The following is an 18551-nucleotide window of genomic DNA, read 5'->3' as shown; positions in this document are numbered from 1 at the left end:
TACTTGTAAGGCATAGTTGATGAGATGAGAGAGAGAAATGATATCATGTGTTCTTTCCCCCAGTGTTCCCACCTTAGAGGAAAGCACCCACATCTGAATGCTCCAACCAACCGGATATAGCTGGTAAAGAATAAGCTATCAATAAACTTTGTGAGGCAAGGCTTAATTGTTACTGGATCCTCATTTTTGTTTTACTTGTTCTTACAGACAGTGTTATAGGGACTGAATTAGATCTAAAGACATCATCTGATTAGGTGATGATGTCTGTACTCTAAAGAAGGCTTAACGCTTGTTGGCAATGCTAGCTTTTCACTAGTGTTCTTTCTGAGGACTGACTTTTTATTTTTATTTTTTGGTTCAACTGCCTTATATTTTTATGGGGAAGATAAGCTTTCAAAATAAAGTAGAAACTCTCTTAACTGATCTCCACTTAGTCATCACACCAAATTAACTGATGCCCTCTGTAAACGATAGTGGCCAGTAGCCACATTATTAGCATGTTGACAACTCATAACAATTTCCTTATTATCCTATGCCTTTTTCTGCTCTCACGGTTGGATTTTTTGTGTTTTATTGCATTTATGTCAATTGTATGAGTATGAAAAGATTGTTTCTATAAAACTAAGTTGCAGACTCAGTGAACATGATGGTTTAAATATTGTTTGAATTAGGTGTGGGTGAAAACCTTAACCATAAAAGATGGGAAAACCTCAGAAAATACTATATTGTACTGAAATTGCTTTGCAATGTCTCTAAAATTTTTTATTCCACTCCCAAAGAACTGAACCTGGAAATCTTGGGTGATTTCTGATAGGTGTGCTTTATGCAAGAAAGAAAAAAAATGTCAGTCACTGAATCTCAGTACTCAAAGAAGAAGTCTTGGACATAGATCAGTGATTGACAGACTGTATATTTTAGGTCTTAAGTTAAACATACAACATAGATCCTGCACATAAACTGACTTTTTTTTTTTTTTTAACATTAACTGACTTTGATTAACTGATCACTATTGCTCCTGATCTCATTCGAGGTCTTTTACTGAACTAGAAGTCAGAACATTTCTGTGGCTGGATTTTGTGCTGATTTGTTTAAAATGATCTCTTGTCCAGTATACATATCAAGTGAAGGTTCTTACTACCTTGGTATCTTTTCTTCAAGACAGAGGAAAAATATATTCTGTATCAGAAAGTTCACAGTGGATGAGCTATCACTTGTCTTTTATCTCTTCTCGTCTCAAAATAAGATTAGTTACTATGAGAATCTGATGTTTTTTGTTTTGTTTTGTTTTTTATTGCAAGTATGACAAAAGATAGCTCTTCAGTGAGTGGAATATCCTTCAACTCCTTACTGTGAATTTCTGGAACTACTTCTACATCTCAAAAAAAAAAATGTATGAAATCAACTTTCTCTTGCTCTTGGCTCTCACTTCCTAATACCTACTTTTATGAGGATGAAATATTGTCATTTAGCAAGACCCAGTTTAATAGATTCATAAAGATTAAATTCAAAGGAATAAAGACATCTCAAAACTCAATAATGAGAAAGCAAACAACCTGTATTAGCCAGGGTTCCCCAGAGAAACAGAACTAATCCTTGGCTGAAAATACGAACATAGGATGTGGGGTTTTTTTTCTTTTGAAGGGAGAATGAACTTTTTTTTTCCACTGTTAGTTAAATATTTAACATAATAGGTATATTCCCGCATTGTACAGAGGAATTGAATCTCAGAAATACTGAATACTTGGCTTAAGACCATCTACCAAAGCCTGAATTTTAACTTGGGTTTTTAAGTCCCATGTTCTCTCTACCATGCTGTAGTTCCATAAAACATATCTACTAAAATTCAATGAGAATGGTTTGCTCTTTTGTAATCCCTTTGGAGTAACCATAGGATTAGGAATAATTTAAACTGAAAAATAACAACTAAGCAAGATGTGGTGGCATGCACCTGTAATCCTGGCCACTCGGAGGCTGAGGTGGGAGGATCTCTTGAGCCTAGGAGTTCAAGTCCAGTTGACCAACATAGCAAGACCCCTATCTCATAAAAAATAAAAATAACAAAAATTAGTAGTAGGGAACCTCTATAGTCTGTGATTTTTCTCTGTTGATTTCCTGTTTTTAATTTCACTGGTTCTGCTCTAATTTTTATTATTTATTTTCTTCTGCCTGTTTTGGATTTAACTTGCTGTTCTGTTTCTAAGTATATCTTTTAAGAGTTCAACATTCAGCTGGGCACGGTGGCTCACACCTGTGATCCCAGCACTTTGGGAGGCCAAGGCAGGTAGATCACTTAGGGCCAGGAGACCGGCCTGGCCAACATGGCAAAACCCCATCTCTACTAAAAATACAAAACTTAGCCAAATGTGGTGGTGCACACCTGTAGTCACTCTGGAGGCTGAGGCATGAGAATTGCTTGAACCTGGGAGGCAAAGGTTTCAGTGAGCCAAGATCGTGCTACTGCACTCCAGCCTGAGTGACAGAGTGAGACTCTGTCTGAAAAAAAAAAAAAGTGCTCAACATACTGGTTGAATAAATTAAAACGAAATGATTTCTGAGAGCCATAGAAAACAAGACAACAGTTTACAAATACCACAGAAATATCATGAAGCAGTTTTCACTATTTCATGATAATAAGGTCACTTCTGTTTATATTTTTATACTTGCCATCTATAAAAATCACTTTGCATTTTAAATTTTTTATTATATAGATCATTTTAGTCTGAATTTAAATATTTTTAGCACAAGTCAATACATAGGATAAATTTACAGATTAAATATTGTGTTCATATTCTAAAACAGATTTAAGGCAGCTCCCTCAAATAGCACATAGAATGAAAATAATCCAATAAAAGCTCAAAAATAATTCAGTAAAAGCTCAATAGTTATAATGTTAATTCTCAAATTTGGCTTTGAATTTTCTCACAACCAAGATAAAAAAGAGATGATTAAGATAAAAAAACCTCTGTCAGAAAGATTTTCTGTTTTTTATTCTAAGCAAACCATTTCTTAGCATCACATTACAAAAGACATTGCTCATATTGGGCATTATCTACGAATAAGTGATGTAATGATGTAGTATTTAATATCAGTTACCCTTATAGATTTCATGTGACTGTTTCATATAGCAACTTTCATGGAAGCCAGGGATATAATATTAAATACAATTCAATGAGAGCAGTTCTATGAGTTACCAAGGTAGCAAAGTCTAAGTTTATCACCGTCGAATGTTTCCCTGTATACGTCCTGTTCTTAAACTAAGAATAGAATTTTTAGTATCTAGAGTGGAAAGATTGCATATTCTTTGAATAATCTATAATATCATTTTTTCATTTTGACTTTTGATAGGAGTTAGATAACAAGTTGAGGTTATACATTCTGATTTGGGCCTAGAATGCTAGAAATTCGATGTTTTTGGTTGAGAGAAAAAATGCATATGTTTGGAAATGAGATAACCAACTAGTAAGATTGATAATCTGTTGTAGAAATTGAAGATATAACCAGGTTTCTCACCTTGATAGTATACTGTCCCATCTGTGCACAGAAGAGAGGTAGAAGTAAAAAGATAAATTTTGTTCAAGATTCCAAGTCACTGTGGCACATGAGCTAAGTTCATTGTAGCTTGGAAACCCAACAAGTAAATATTTTCAGCCACTTGTATCATAGAACACCTTTAAATACAATTTTATGGCTCATCTTGATTTTTTGTAACATAATTTTTCACATTGACAAACCCATTCATATAGTGGCAAACCCACCAGTATGAATTGCAGCAAAATGCACACCTGAATAACTGAAAATAAGTTAACCAGCTATTTTGTTATATTACACAAAGCAATTGAGTTTTGGAGAATTCCAGTTATCCTGCAGGGCACTATACATACAATAATGAACAAGCACTCTCAAGGAGTTTTTACTGTAGTGACATATACCAACCACAGACGATTATAATACAGCATTACTGGTGCTACCCACCTGGATATCCAAATACAGCCCTGAAAGATGGCTGAACACGTGAAGAAGTAAGAAAAAACAGGAATGGCTAGAATATAAACAGTCTTCAGCTTAGGTATAGGTTATATTCTAAAAGTCTGGTTCTAAGTTCATTGTAGCTTGGGATATACTTTTTTTTTAATGACCAAAATGTATTTATTTAATATACATCACAAGGGCTCAACTGAGGCTTAATTTAAAAGACAAAAACAAAAATAATACCACAGCTCATGATACAGAGTCTATACAGAAATCACAAAAAAAGACCATCTAAGGAAAAGTTAAAAAGACGACACAAGGACAGGCTGGGCAGCCTGGGTCAGGGCTCCTGACTGGTGACCTGTTTTGAGTAGGTTTCTTGCAGATACTTCTTAAAAGCTGTGGGGTTTTTCCAGAGTTTGGCAGCATGCGTGTTCAAGGGGCTATCAATGTTGGGTTCTCCTAGTAGGCTGGAGATGGAGAGTGTTCTGTATGGAGAGCAGAATCGTCCTGATGTCATACAGGGCAGACCACTTGTCCTTCAGGATGTCCAGGCATATGTTACCCTGGGTGTCCACACTGGGGTAGTAGCAGGGTGTGAGGAATTTCACTATGGGCGCATTGTAAGGGTAGCCACTGGGGAACTCTAGTGAGAGCTTATGCTTATACCTCAGGTCTTCATATACTGTGCCAGCTGCTCCATGGATGGCCCCTACCCGTGTGAAAAGGTGGTCTGATTCAGAGAAGGCAGAAATGCCCTTGTCGCCACACATCATGAGTCATGAGCTCCTGCTGTCTTGCCCATGGGACCCCCAGCGGCACCCCAGCTTGGCTCTGCTCCTTTATGGGAGGCTGCAATGCTAGTGGCGGCTGGGTCACAATTTTGGGAGGCCATCCAGGTAGTGCTGGCAGAGAGACGGGAACTCGGAGAGCTCACGACTGCAACTGTGGGGGTATCCTTTCCTATAGATATTACATCATAGGTAGGTTTCTGTCTCACAAACCCTATCTAATTCATAATCTGGAATATTCCTAACGTAGCACTGCAAAAGAAAAAGGTTTATCATTCCCTCTACCTCCTGAGAAGTAGGGAGAAAGGAATATTGAGTTCTTACTGGCAGAAAGGAGGTATAACTCTTTATTCCCTTCTTGTCTTTCTTTTCACTGCTGAATGGTAATTGGGAATAGAATTGGGGTCTGAAGAAGAGGGAAAGCCAAAAAGTATCACTCTAGACTTGGTCATCAACCCAGTCATTAGACTGAGGTAAGAAATGGGAATTATCACTAGCAGTGAATAGAGTTCCAGAACAGTAGTGTCTATAGCTAGACTGGGGAGAGAAATAGTAAAAAGAAGGAAAAATCCCTGCAATTACTTAGAGGAAGGAAAAGGGAATTTCTTTTTTGTCCTTTCTTAGTCGTTTGGCAAATGTCCCAGGTTATGGATTTTCAAAAAGCAAACGGTGTGTACTACCTGTACTTCTCAGATAAGTCTTTTTTAGAGACAAGTCTCACTATGTTACCCAGGCTGCTGTTGAACTCCTGGGCTCAAGTGATCCTCATGCCTTAGCTTCCTGAATAGCTGGGATTACAGGTGCATGCCACAGTGTCCAACTTTAGCGTCAGATAAGTTTTAAGATTATTCCCTTTTGGCGAGAGAAGGGACAAACTAAGTTTAGAAAGTGCCCCCTTCCTTTGTTCTTTCCAAACCCTGTGGGCTGTAGCCAGTCAAATGTCTAACACAATCTGTATATGTGTGTATGTGTGCACAGCATGTTAATGTTAATTTGATATAATATAAATTGAGGCAGTGTACTGAAAAACGAATGTAAAATCAGTCTGATTGTTTACCTGATGACCGAAATTTGGAGAAAAGCACTAGAATTTTTTTTAATGAGATTCCTCCCATAGAATGTCCTTCTAAAAGGATTTTTGAGAAATGCATGGCTCTCAGAGTTTATATTCATTATATATAATCTATATTCCACGCATAGTGCTTTTGATTGTCTAGAATGTTCCCCTTTTACTCACTTATTCTTAATATTTATTGAAGCTACCAAAGAATCTGTTTATTATCTTGACCTTGTTATTTTGTTTTATATTTTTAATTTGTTCATTTTTTATGTCACTCTTATTACCCAAACTGTATTCTCTTTTGAGCCCATGTTGTAGAAGAAGAATTAATCTTTGGAGTTACAGAAGTTGCTTCTCTTAGTGTTTTCTCTCATGTCAAGAATTTGAGAAAAGGCCTGTAGAAGGAAGCAATAAAGTTGTTCTTGAGGATAGTGTAATTTCCCCTATTATCTGTGGTATACATTAGAGTATGACCTGGATTTGAATCTCAACTCTGTACTACTTCTACTCTGCTAATCTTGAACAAATATATGTTTCTGTGTGTCTGTTTCTTCATCTTTAAAATGAGATTAATAATTCCTAGCTCATAGTGTTATTTGGAGAATTAAATGAGATAATGTAAGTTAGTAATTTTTGAACACTGTTCTCTGGTACCCTAGAGCTGTATGGAGGCATTTAATGGATTACTCGTATCTATTTTATGTTTAGAGTTCTGCAGAAAATTTGGTTTGAGAAAGAGGGTCCTGAGGCTCTCTCTTTAAAAACACTTGAAAGCCATAGTTGTAAGTAAAGTGCCTTACACATGATAGGTGCCTTGAAGAGATACTAGTTCTCTTATGCAAGTTAGAAAATCTGTATAGCACTTCACTTCTTTTCCTCTTGGATGGTGCTCCTTCATAATCAGTATATTAAAGGGTTGTTACTTTTAACAGCTTTGTTGAGATGTAACTCACGTACTTTGCAATTCATCAATTTAAAACATATCATTCAGTGGGTTTTAGGGTATTTACAGAGTTGTTGCAACCACAATCTACTGTTAAAGCATTTTTGTCACCTCAAAAAGAAACCCCCTACCTAGTACCAATCACATTAAGTTGTTTTTGGACACTATTTCCATTGTTCATTAGCAGTTGGTGTTATAAGTAAGTTACTTCATCAAAAAGAGCAAAATGAACCAAATGCCTGTACTTACATAAGTCGGTGAGCCATGTTTTTTTACTGATTTATATAGTTCCAGAAATTAGATTCTGCTATGGCATTTAGCATACTTAAATTATTTATTTATTTATTTATTTTTTAATTTAGAGGCAGGGTCTCACTATGTTTCCCAGGCTAGTCTCAAACTCCCAAGGCTCAAGCGATCCTCTCACCTCAGCCCCCCAAGTACCTGGGACTACAGGCATGTGCCACCGCACCTTAGCATAGTGAGTTTTACATATTCAGCCACAAAAGACTAGATTCTTTACGTTTTCCACTTCTAGAAGTTCATTCATCTATTTTCATGACTTTTAAAAATGATTACTTGGTCTGTATACGCCCTGTTCTTGGTTTCGAAATTCAACAAATGCAAGTGCTTGTTATAAGCCAGGTGCTTTGTTAGACTCCTAGGGTTAAACAATTAATTAGACATGCTCTAAGGAGTTTACAGTTTTAGAAAGACACATAAACAAGGGACAGTAATATACTGTGAACTTTGTTATTATGATGAGGTGTATCAAGTGCTGTTGATACACAGATAAGGGAGTAATGAGTTATTTTGGCCAAGGAGGAAACTGGGAGAGGGTCAGAAAGGGGAGAGAGCAGGGATTGAAGGAAGAGTTGTAGAAAAGCTACAGAGAAGGTAGACATTGAATGAGTAGAATTCACTGAGTAGATGGTAGAGGAGGAATATATTCTGCAAAAGCTAAGAGAATAACTTGAGCCTAAGACTAGAAAATTAAAAGCAAACACAGTATTTAATGACAAGTTAAAAGTTTAATGAAATAACTATTTGATGTGACTAGCGGAAACTGAATTTAGTGAATAGTGATAAAACAGAAAAGGTTAGCTGGATCAGAGGGCCTGAAAGTTAAACACCTTATTTTAGCACCTTTCCCCTGCCATTCCCGACTTCACTCTGCAGATAACAGCTTTTCCCAAGCTAATATTCACATTAACAGTTCCTAGTATCATCATTCCCAAAGTTTTCTTTTTCTTCTTTCACTACTTTGTATCTCATATCCTTTCTCATGTAAATTAGTAAATACTCGTCTTGTCCTTTCCATTCCCACAACCACTACTGTGGTCTTTTTCCTAGAATCTCTTATATTTCTTTTATTCATTTTTAGTATTATTGGTAGGACTTTCTCATTTCTAGGACTTTACTTCGTATCTATTTTAGTATTCAAACTAGCTTTATAGAGTAGCTAAAATAGTTCCTATATCAGAAAGTCTGAAGAATACGAAGGGCTGGAGATTTCATAGATAAGAGCTCGCTGATAGGGAATCCTCTACATGCTGATGTAGAATGTATTGTTCAGTGAAAGGAAAGGGCAGAAAAGTACAGTATCATATTTCTTGTGTCAGAAAGGAGGCGGATATTAGAATACAGACTCCGCTGATATTTGCACAAAGAAACTCTAAAAAACTAGAAGAAATAATAAAAGAAAATACCTATAGAAGCAGGTCAAAATGGGGTGGAAGAGGACAGGGGTGAAAAATAAGACTTCTCAGTATATGTCTTTTTATGTTGTATTCATTTTCGAACTGTCTGGATATTTCATCTATAAAACTTTGGCCTTGCGTGCCACTGCAAGGGAGTGGCAGTGAAAGGACTCTGATTTCTTGTTGCTCCATATATGAAATTCACTGCTTAGTCTACTATTTAGATGTTTCTACCTTGTTGTGCCTTGGCATTATCTGTTTAACTGAAATGAACTATATCTATGTCCCTTAATCACTTTTTTTTTTTCTTAATCACTTTCAAACTTCAACTCAAAATGTATCACTTCCTCCTCAATTGGCTATTTATTATTTCATTCTGCCTTTTAGTATAATGTATTTATGTTGTATATTTGTATATTGGTTCTACGTTGGTATTAATATAAATCCTGATTTATTTCATGAATGGTTTCCACTCCCACTTTAACACCCTTAATTATAAAAATTGTTTTTATAATTTCATGAATGGTTTCTGCTCCCACTTGATTATTAACACCCTCAATAGTATCTGAATTATCTGAAGCATAACTTAAGAGATATTTGATAATTTTTATTTGCTTTTGAGGATCTTAATATGTTAACTTTATTTGGATAATTTTCAAAATTTTCAATTAGGAAAGGTGTCACACAGCAAAGTTTTACTACGTTTCCATTATCTTAAACTTCAAGATATTAAATAGGAAAACTATAAGGGAAAAGTTGTGTTTTTTTTATGGTTTTTATCCTTTTTTTTATTTTTTATTTTTTTCTTTTATTATTATACTTTAAGTTTTAGGGTACATGTGCACAATGTGCAGGTTTGTTACATATGTATCCATGTGCCATGTTTGTGTGCTGCACCCATTAACTCGTCATTTAGCATTAGGTATATCTCCTAATGCTGTCCCTCCCCCCTCCCCCCACCCCACAACAGTCCCCGGAGTGTGATGTTCCGCTTCCTGTGTCCATGTGTTCTCATTGTTCAGTTCCCACCTATGAGTGAGATCGTGCGGTGTTTGGGTTTTTGTCCTTGCGATAGTTTACTGAGAATGATGATTTCCCGTTTTATCCATGTCCCTACAAAGGACATGAACTCATCATTTTTTATGGCTGCATAGTATTCCATGGTGTATATGTGCCACATTTTCTTAATCTAGTCTAGCGTTGTTGGACATTTGGATTGGTTCCAAGTCTTTGCTATTGTGAATAGTGCCGCAATAAACATACGTGTGCATGTGTCTTTATAGCAGCATGATTTATAGTCCTTTGGGTATATACCCAGTAATGGGATGGCTGGGTCAAATAGTATTTCTAGTTCTAGATCCCTGAGGAATCGCCACACTGACTTCCACAATGATTGAACTAGTTTTTTTAAAAAAAACAAAAAGGACAATAATTAAGGTAACTTTCCATACAGTTAAGGTGAATGTATGTGGATTTGCACACTAAAATAGTAAACATAACTTGACCACCTGACATGAATTTTGCATGGAGTACAATATGATTTGTATGCCAGTAACTAATTAATACAATAAGTAAGAATTGTGTTTTTATCTTTGCTAATATATGTACGGTATGCAGAATTACTGCTGAATTTATCCATCAAATATGGTAAACAAAATAATCTGGTTTTTTTCTATATTAAATATATATTCAAAAGTAAGACACTTTAAATTCTTTTAAGAAATGAAGGCCGGGCACAGTAGCTCACACCTGTAATCCCGCACTTTGGGAGGCTGAGACGGGCAGATTGCTTGAGCTCAGGAGTTTAAGACCAGCCTGCACAACAAAGCAAAACCCCATCTCTATAAAAAAATACAGAAAAATTAGCCAGGTGTGGTGACACATACCTGTGATCTCAGCTACTCAGGAGACTGAGTTGGGAATGAGCCTGGGAAGTTGAGATTGCACCACTGTACTTCAGCCTGGTACTTCTGAACTGTACTTTTGACCTGTCTCAAAGAACATATCTTAAAATTGATCATAGAAAATAGAAACTTATAAGGTGAGTAGACCATTATGTATTTTAATGACTTAATATATTCTCATCTGATATTTATTTTGAAACAGGCAAGAAAATTGGATGTGTATTTTGAATATGAAGAAAAAATAATGAGCAAAACTACTCTGGATAAATCTCTTCTAGATATAATATCAGACCCTGATGGTATGTACCAAAAATTTGAGGTTAATGTAAGTTTCATATCTGATGAAACCAGCATTTTCAATTGAGTAAACTTTGAATAGAATTGTTGTTTTTCTGACAATCAGTGCTAATATCAAGATAATTAAATGAGCTATTTTCTGGGAAAATTTTATAACTTAGTTCCTACAGTGGAAAAATGATTTGCATTTCATTTCATTGAACTTTTATTTGATAGTATTTAACCACTTTTTATATTCAGTTGTTTAAGGTGATATATGTAAAGCTTAATTTCTGCTGGTTCCAGGAAGACTTGAAGGTATAACATTCAAAGCAAGTGTCTCTAAGTGATTCACTTCCTAACTACTTTGGTCTGCTGTCAGTTTCCTGAAAAGATGTATCTAAAACTAAATTCTATTTTACATGTTTAGGGAATTTACTTTTAAAGGAACTCTATGGCCAATCACTTTAAATATTTGTATGTTAGATTTTCTTAGAATACAACTATTTGTACTTAGAAAATATGATCTATGGAGGCCAATATGTTAAGTGAAATAAGCCAGGCACAGAAAGACATATCACATGTTCTCACTCATGTGGAAGCTTAAAAAGTAGATCTTATGATGATAGAGTTACCAGAGGCCAGGAAAGGGAGAGAGGTGGAGGGATGAAGGGAACAAAAAAATATAAACGTATTTTTTACCACTGAACTGTGCACTTAACAATGGTAAAGACTGGCCGGGCACAGTGGCTCATGCCTGTAATCCTAGTACTTTGGGAGCTTGAGGCAGGAGGATTGCTTAAGCCCAGGAGTTTGAGACCAGCCTAGGCAATAAAGCAAGACCCCGTATACACACAAAAAAAATGAAGAAAGTTAGCTAGGCAGGGCCGCATGCATCTATAGTCTCAGCTACTTGGGAGACTGAGGTGGGAGGATCCCCTTGAGCCTAGGAGTACGATGTTGCAGTAAGCTATGATTGCACAACTGCACTCCAGCCTGGGTGGCAGAGCAAGACCTTGTCTCAAAAACAAACAAACAAACAAAAAAAACACAGGCAAAAATAGTAAAAAAAATTTTAATGTAATCCAATTGTGGTTTTTAATTATAAAGATTGTGGGATCTACATAGAGTCTTAGTCTCTGAAATTCCCTAAACTTTAGAGACCTGTAGATCATTTCAGAATAGTTTTGAATTCAAATCTCAGCTTTTTCCAAAACAAATGGAAAGCCTAGGACCCATTTTACATATAAGCTATTTAAGCTGCATAATGATGGTTTTTGAGTTGTAGTTTTTGGTATGAATTTTAGACTACAATCCAAATTAGAAAACAATTTAAAAGTCCAAACTGTTTTATAATTAAAGATTCTATTTATACAAACATCTGAGAAGCCATAAGTATTGCTCACACTTTTAGAAAGCTAGATTTGTGGTGAGAACATAGCATTTTAAAGGTATATGCATTTTACAGTGAAAGAAATTCAAAAAGTTATATAATTTCTGAGCTATTCCTTGTTATTTACAGCAACTTTTGAGTAAAGTTGAAACAAAAAAAGCATGTTGACAGAAAGGCAATCAGTCCTGCTTTTTCCTTTCCCCTTTCTCAAATGATTTATCCCTAAAGATATTAAGTAGGACAGAGCAAGGCAGGCATTCTTGCAAAGTAGCAGTCTAGTGCCACTTCGGTCCCGAATAAGATGTTGGAACCTGAGCAAGATGACTAAGGGCATCCACTCATGGAATAGAGGGAGGATTAGTAATCTGTAATCTGGCATTAGATGTCAAAGTTCAGGAAAGGAAAGCAGAGTGTCCACATGTGGAAGTAGTCTAGCAAGGTGTGTGAGAACCATAACAGATTGAGGAGGGTGATCCCTGCACGGGAACAAACCAGCTTGGGCCTAGGTGAGGTGAGAAGTATGTCTAGGTATGTGGATGGGTCCACTGCAGGAAATCAGAGCTCAAGTGAAGTAAGAAGGGCATCTATGCAGCAAGGGATGGAAGCAGAGATGGGATATTTGTTATATACAGGGGACTGGCTAAATAAATATATTGGATAATATAAAGAAAGCCCAATTTCCCATTGTCAGAGAAGGAATTTATAAATATAAAAAGGGAAAAAATTAGAATGAGCCCTGTAATGTTGGATTGGAATTAGAGGTGTTGGTGTGAACTTAGTGTTTTCACTATATATCTGTTGAGATACAGAAATAAATACAGATTGTATGTTGGTGGGGGCGGTGTACACTCATGTATTCCCTGACTCTGCCAACTGAAAGGGCCTGGGAGCAGCAATGCCCAACTAGTAAAGATGCTGCCTTATAAATACAGTTTCCACTAGGACTCCTTGGAGAGGTAGCTGATTCCAGAGGTGGGGCAGGGAGCAAAAGTACAAAATGAGTCTGGAACATTTTTGTTATGTCAGAAGGCAAGGAAGGTACTCCAAAAATGATGGAACTTGTCAAAAGAACCCAGAAGTCAGCTTGAATAGGCTCCAGATAATGACAATTTGAGCATCAAAATAAATAATAATAGATTATAACCCACTGATAAAAGAGGATGCCAAGAGTCCATGTGGACATAATAAATGAATAAATTGAAATTTCATAGGCTATTTATGCAGTTTCAGAATACCTCCCCACAAAGTACTTATTAACTGTAAGGGAGAAAAAGTAACCGTGCAGTGGAGAAGCCTGATAAATATCTTATTAGGTAACCACAGTGAACATCATCAGTAGAGAGACATAAAATAGTGGGAAAGTACTAAGCAGATTGTGGAGAGGAAGGAGCTCAGGAAAGGCTGAGAGGTAAAGGGCTAGTAGGATTCAGTGCAAAGAACACAGCATCACTGTTGTGATATTCTTGCCTTGGTATAACCTAAATCTAATCATGAGGAAATATTAGACAAAACTTAATTGTGTGATATTCTAGGAAGAAACCAGCCTATAGTCTTAAAAGGTAACCAAGGCCATGCAAGTCAAGGAAAAATGGAAGAACTGTTTCATACAGAAGACTAAAGAGGCATGACAACTGTATGTGGCATATGATTCTGAAATTGGTCCTTTTTCCATAAAATATACTGTAGACATAATTGGTAAAACTTGAAATAGGATCTGAGGATTAAATGGTAGTGAATGTGTCATGTAGTATATCACATCACTGTAATGTGTCAGTGTTAATATCACATTTTGCTAATTGTTTTACTGAGGCTGTGTTAGAGAATGTCTTTGACATTTGGGGGTAATGGGACAGCAGGTCAGCATCTTACTCTCAAAATTTCAGGGAGAACAAAAGCTCTCCAAACTGTACTTAAAACTTTTCTCTAAAATACATCAGATTACTCAGTAAGGGAATTCTGACTTTAAAGTCGCAGTCAAAGGAGAGAGGTACATGTGACAAGAGGTTCCCAGCTCTGGCTACAGGCTTTAGAATAATCATAGTTGTAAAGGACACATGCTAACAATTTCAGTTTGGTTTCCCTGTTGTTATGTCATTATAACGATCAGTATGCTCCCCAGCCCTTACCATCAGATTGGTCTTTAAAACCTTAGCAGATGTTCTAAGGCAGTTATTAACACTGTAGCAGTTTTAAAGTATGTTTCCCCTTGAAGAAGAGTGGGAGCTGTTCCTTCTTTAAGCAAAGTAAGTATCTACTATTAGAAAAGGCTGTGCTAGATGCTGAAGATACTAGAAGCAAACTCGGGGACCCACAGGCCCTAAAACTCTGAGAGAGGGGAACCTTCCTCTTGTATACTAGGATCTGTGGTCCCAAGCAGGTAGGACAAGCCTCATTACTCTTTTGCCCTTTGTCCTCTAGCTGGTTGATCATAGTTGCAGCAGTTATGGCAGGAAGTGCTCAGTGAAGCAGGGTGACCAAAGCCAAAGCTTTCTAGCTGGGGCACCAAAAAGGGAAGGCCAAGGAAATGGGAAAGTACCAGGGAGATCGTGGAGAGGAAGGAGCTCAGGAAAGTAACCGCATAAAGTTGTTCGTGAGTTCCTGGCTTCACCCCTGAACTACGCATCTATGAAGCTGATCCTAAACAGCATTTCAAAGACTGAGAGGGGAAGAGCTAGAAGACTACCTCCCAGTCCCCAGACTGACCACTGGTTGATGGGACAGATCCCAGTAGCACTTCAAGAGGTTTTGAAAATAGAATCGATGATGGAAGAATAACCTGCAGAAGGCTAGTAGGAACATTAGCCTGTACTGAATCAGGCTAATTACCTGCTAAAACAAAAATATCAGTATTGTCCTAGGATTTAACAGGACCTGGAGTCTCATAACCTAATATTCCAAATGCCCCAAATACAATATTTATTTGTAAACATGAGAACTTTAGAGAACTTACCATTGATCTTTATTTTACCATTCTTTGTCATATTCAGGGAGTACGGATAATTAGAGAATGAGTGTTAGTGTTCCAAATCATGTAAAAAATAAGTGTCTTATCAGTCATGTTTTGAAAAAAATCAACTAGTTTTTATTCTATAATAAAATACAACAATTCTGAGTTCTTGCATCTTAGGATACACTTTAAAGTGAGACTGAATATTGTTATTTGTTGAGACCAATGCTTTATCACATTTCCACCAAAGTGCACAAGATTGAAGAACAGACAATAAATGAGTTTCTCTGGGCAGTCTTGAGCTTTGGGTACTAAGAGTAGTAACTCAGAGCACTGCAAGAAAGACATTACTTTGAAATCTTATGTTTTGTCTTAAAATTTGAGGCAAATATATTGTATGTGATATAACAATTTTTTTAATAAAAATATATGGTTTTCCCATTCTTACAGTAATATAAAAGCCTTCAGAAACATGTGTATTTAGGGGCCCCCAATTTGAGAAGCATGGCTTTAGGCTCAGCTAGATGATTTTGTTTAGCCAGCAAAGTTTCATAACCCAGTTCCTAGGGTGACCATACATCTGGTTTCCCAGGATAGCCCCACTTTCATACCAGTTGTCCTTATGTAATTGTTACTGGCACCCCTTTTGCCACCTCAGAAGTATCCTGTTTTAGAATTGTATGATTACCCTGCTTATATCCTTTCCTTTCATTGTGAGTTTATATCTAAAAGGAAAATCTCAACATTACACACAATTTAGAAGATAACAATAGAGATGCTCTCATAATCACAGCCCTCTAATCCCACCTCATTTAATCTTTTCCATATCTGTATTTTACATGGTTATAATTATATGCCTGTTACCTTAACTCAGTTAAATCAACAGCCATGTTTTGTTTTGTCAAATTTATATATGCCTTGAAATGTAATATACTTGTGTTGACTATAATACATAATAACCGCAATTATGAAAATATTTTTTTAACCTCTTTTCCCCTATGCAGCAGGAACTCCAGAAGATAAAATGAGGTTGTTTCTTATCTATTATATAACCACACAGCAAGCACCTTCTGAGGTATGTCCTTTATTCAGTTATTGGGAGGAAGGGGAATGCTTGTTTGTAGACTACAATTCAGATTTTTAAAATAGAAGTAAAAATCACTGTGGCTAAATATCTACTTCATTCCTTTCTTTAAAAGAAAAATGGCCGGGCGTGGTGACTCACACCTGTAATCCCAACACTTTGGGAGGCCAAGGCAGGCAGATCACTTTGAGCTCAGGAGTTTGAGACCAGTCTGGGCAACATGGCAAAACCCCGTCTCTACTAAAAATACAAAAATTGGCCAAGTGTGGTGGCATGTGCCTGTAATTCTAGCTACTGGGGAGGCTGAGGCAGGAGAATCGCTTGAACCTGGGAGGCAGAGGTTGCAGTGAGCCAAGATCACGCCACTGCACTCTAGCCTGGGCGACAGAGCAATACTCCATCTCAAATAAAATGAAAATAAATAAAAGAAAAACAATTTGTTAAGGCTGCTTCTATGTACTGCTGTATTTTTTTAGCAACTTTTATTGTTACCAGGGGAAACTACCCGTGAAACATCTGACTACTTTTAAGTTGTTGGAATGTGAACTGAATTTAAGTGGCCAACATTCTTAATTTTGGAAAATAACTATTCTAAACTAAGTTAATCAGATTTGCTATGCTTTTTGAAAGGTTGACCTTATTTTAAGATTGTTTTAAAAGTAATGTCCAATATAGAAAATACATTGTCTATTCTATAAAAGAAAGTGGTGATTTTGGTATCAGACTTCTTCTGGGTTAGAGACTGTTGACTCTAATGTTAACTATATACTTTCACTGGATGAGCAAGAAGCATAAGAACCTCAAGATGACATTTAGAATGTGGCTGTTCTAAGCTCCATTCCTTTGCTGGCAACAATTTTTTTTTTTTTTAGTATCTAGTAAATTGTTAGGGTTTCTGTTGGTCAAAAATCTTTGGCATATTAAAACAGCAAAACTAAACCTGGTATTTGCTCTCAGCCATTCTACTTTACCCTGGGAACACAAAGCTTCACTTCTAATTTTTTAAGAAAGTGCGGTTTTCTTTTTATAAGTATCTCTTTCAGGCCAAGGTGGGAAGATCACCTGAGGTCAGGAGTTTGAGACCAGCCTGGCCAACATGGTGAAACCCCATCTCTACTAAAAATACAAAAATTAGCTGGGCGTGGTGGTGCACACCTGTAATCTCAGCTACTCGGGAGGCTGAGGCAGGAGAATGCCTTGAACCTGGGAGGCACAGGTTGCAGTGAGCCAAGATTGCTCCACTGCACTCCAGCCTGGACAATAAGAGTGGAACTCCATCTCAAAAAAAAAGAAAAAAGCCTCTCTCTCATCAACAGGGGTTTACCTATATATCTCAGGGGATTCTAATAGCCTAACTAAAATATTTGTCTTAAGAATATGTGATTTTAAAACTTAATCCAGTGTCCCTTAATTTAACCTCATTATTTTTATTTACTTTTGGTAAGGTTTATGTCTTTTCATAAATTTAAGTGATCATTAAGATAGGCTCCTTTAAGTTACACAAATTCAGCCAGACTTACCAGAAAATGAGTAAGGAAGAATGAAAAAAAGAAAAATTTAAAAGTGCGGGACACCTGTTGTCCAGTTAATGAATCTGGACCCCTAGAATGAAAATGAGATGAGAAACCGAAATCTGCAGCTCCCCTCAGTTGGTGTCATTCCCCTTGTGTTTCTGGTTTAGAAATATTCTCGGTCAAACCAAATCATTCATTTAGTGCGTGTCCCGAAGAAAAGCAGTCTATCCCAGCAGTAAAAGAAAAAATAACTTTGTTGGACTTGCTGAGAAATTTAAAAATACTGTACTTTCATAGGTGATTTGGGAGCCTCTTAAAGGTCATTTTCATTATATGTGATTTTCTTGTCTCGGGTGCTCACTTGGGTACTCATTTAAGACGTGATTCCACTCTACTTGGGTGTCAAGAATTTAAACTCATGCCTTTGGTCCTACTTTTTAATTAATCAAATGGCAACAAATAACATCTTTCTTGAAAGTAAAATTTTTTGTCATATAGTTCTTTTCTTATTTCAGGCTGATTTGGAGCAATATAAAAAAGCTTTAACTGATGCAGGATGCAACCTTAATCCTTTACAATATATCAAACAGTGGAAGTAAGTTTTATTTTCTTCTTTAATTCCTGTCATTTAAAAGAGTACAATTGAGGCTTCATTCCCAAGAAAACGGGAATGCTAATAAGAAAACTGAACAATGCCTTGGTGGTTTTATATATCCAGTGGCATAAATATTTCCTTATCTGGCCCACCCTGTTTACAACTTAAAATTACGTAAAACAGTGATGCCTTTCTTTCCTGGGCAAGCTTTATAGTTTCTTTACTGATAAGGTGAGAAAGTCAAAGACTGAAATGTCTGGAGTCAAATGTCTCCAAGGCATTAAGAGGAAATTTTAATTTGACTAGTATTCAAAGAAATGCAAATTAACATAATGCAAACATTTAGAAAATACCATGCCAAGGATACAGGAAAAT

General features: G+C 36.5%; 1 protein-coding gene and 1 pseudogene across 2 annotated transcripts in view; one reads left to right on the top strand and one right to left on the bottom strand.

Moving 5' to 3' along the window:
• The window catches only part of SCFD1 (sec1 family domain containing 1), a 114194-nt gene that overhangs the window by 61141 nt on the left and 34502 nt on the right, over window positions 1-18551 (top strand). For both annotated transcript variants that reach the window (XM_055291592.2, XM_055291594.2), the window contains 3 exons: window positions 10570-10666; window positions 15988-16058; window positions 18097-18176. In XM_055291592.2, the coding sequence (XP_055147567.1) occupies window positions 10570-10666; window positions 15988-16058; window positions 18097-18176 (248 nt within the window). The remainder of the gene's footprint in view (window positions 1-10569; window positions 10667-15987; window positions 16059-18096; window positions 18177-18551) is intronic.
• LOC129489248 (ubiquitin-conjugating enzyme E2 C-like) lies at window positions 4260-4864 on the bottom strand (annotated as a pseudogene).

The sequence above is a fragment of the Symphalangus syndactylus genome, chromosome 9, assembly GCF_028878055.3.
Source record: "Symphalangus syndactylus isolate Jambi chromosome 9, NHGRI_mSymSyn1-v2.1_pri, whole genome shotgun sequence".
In the NCBI taxonomy this organism is placed as follows: Eukaryota; Metazoa; Chordata; class Mammalia; order Primates; family Hylobatidae; genus Symphalangus; species Symphalangus syndactylus.
This window is presented reverse-complemented; position numbering and strand designations above follow the sequence as displayed.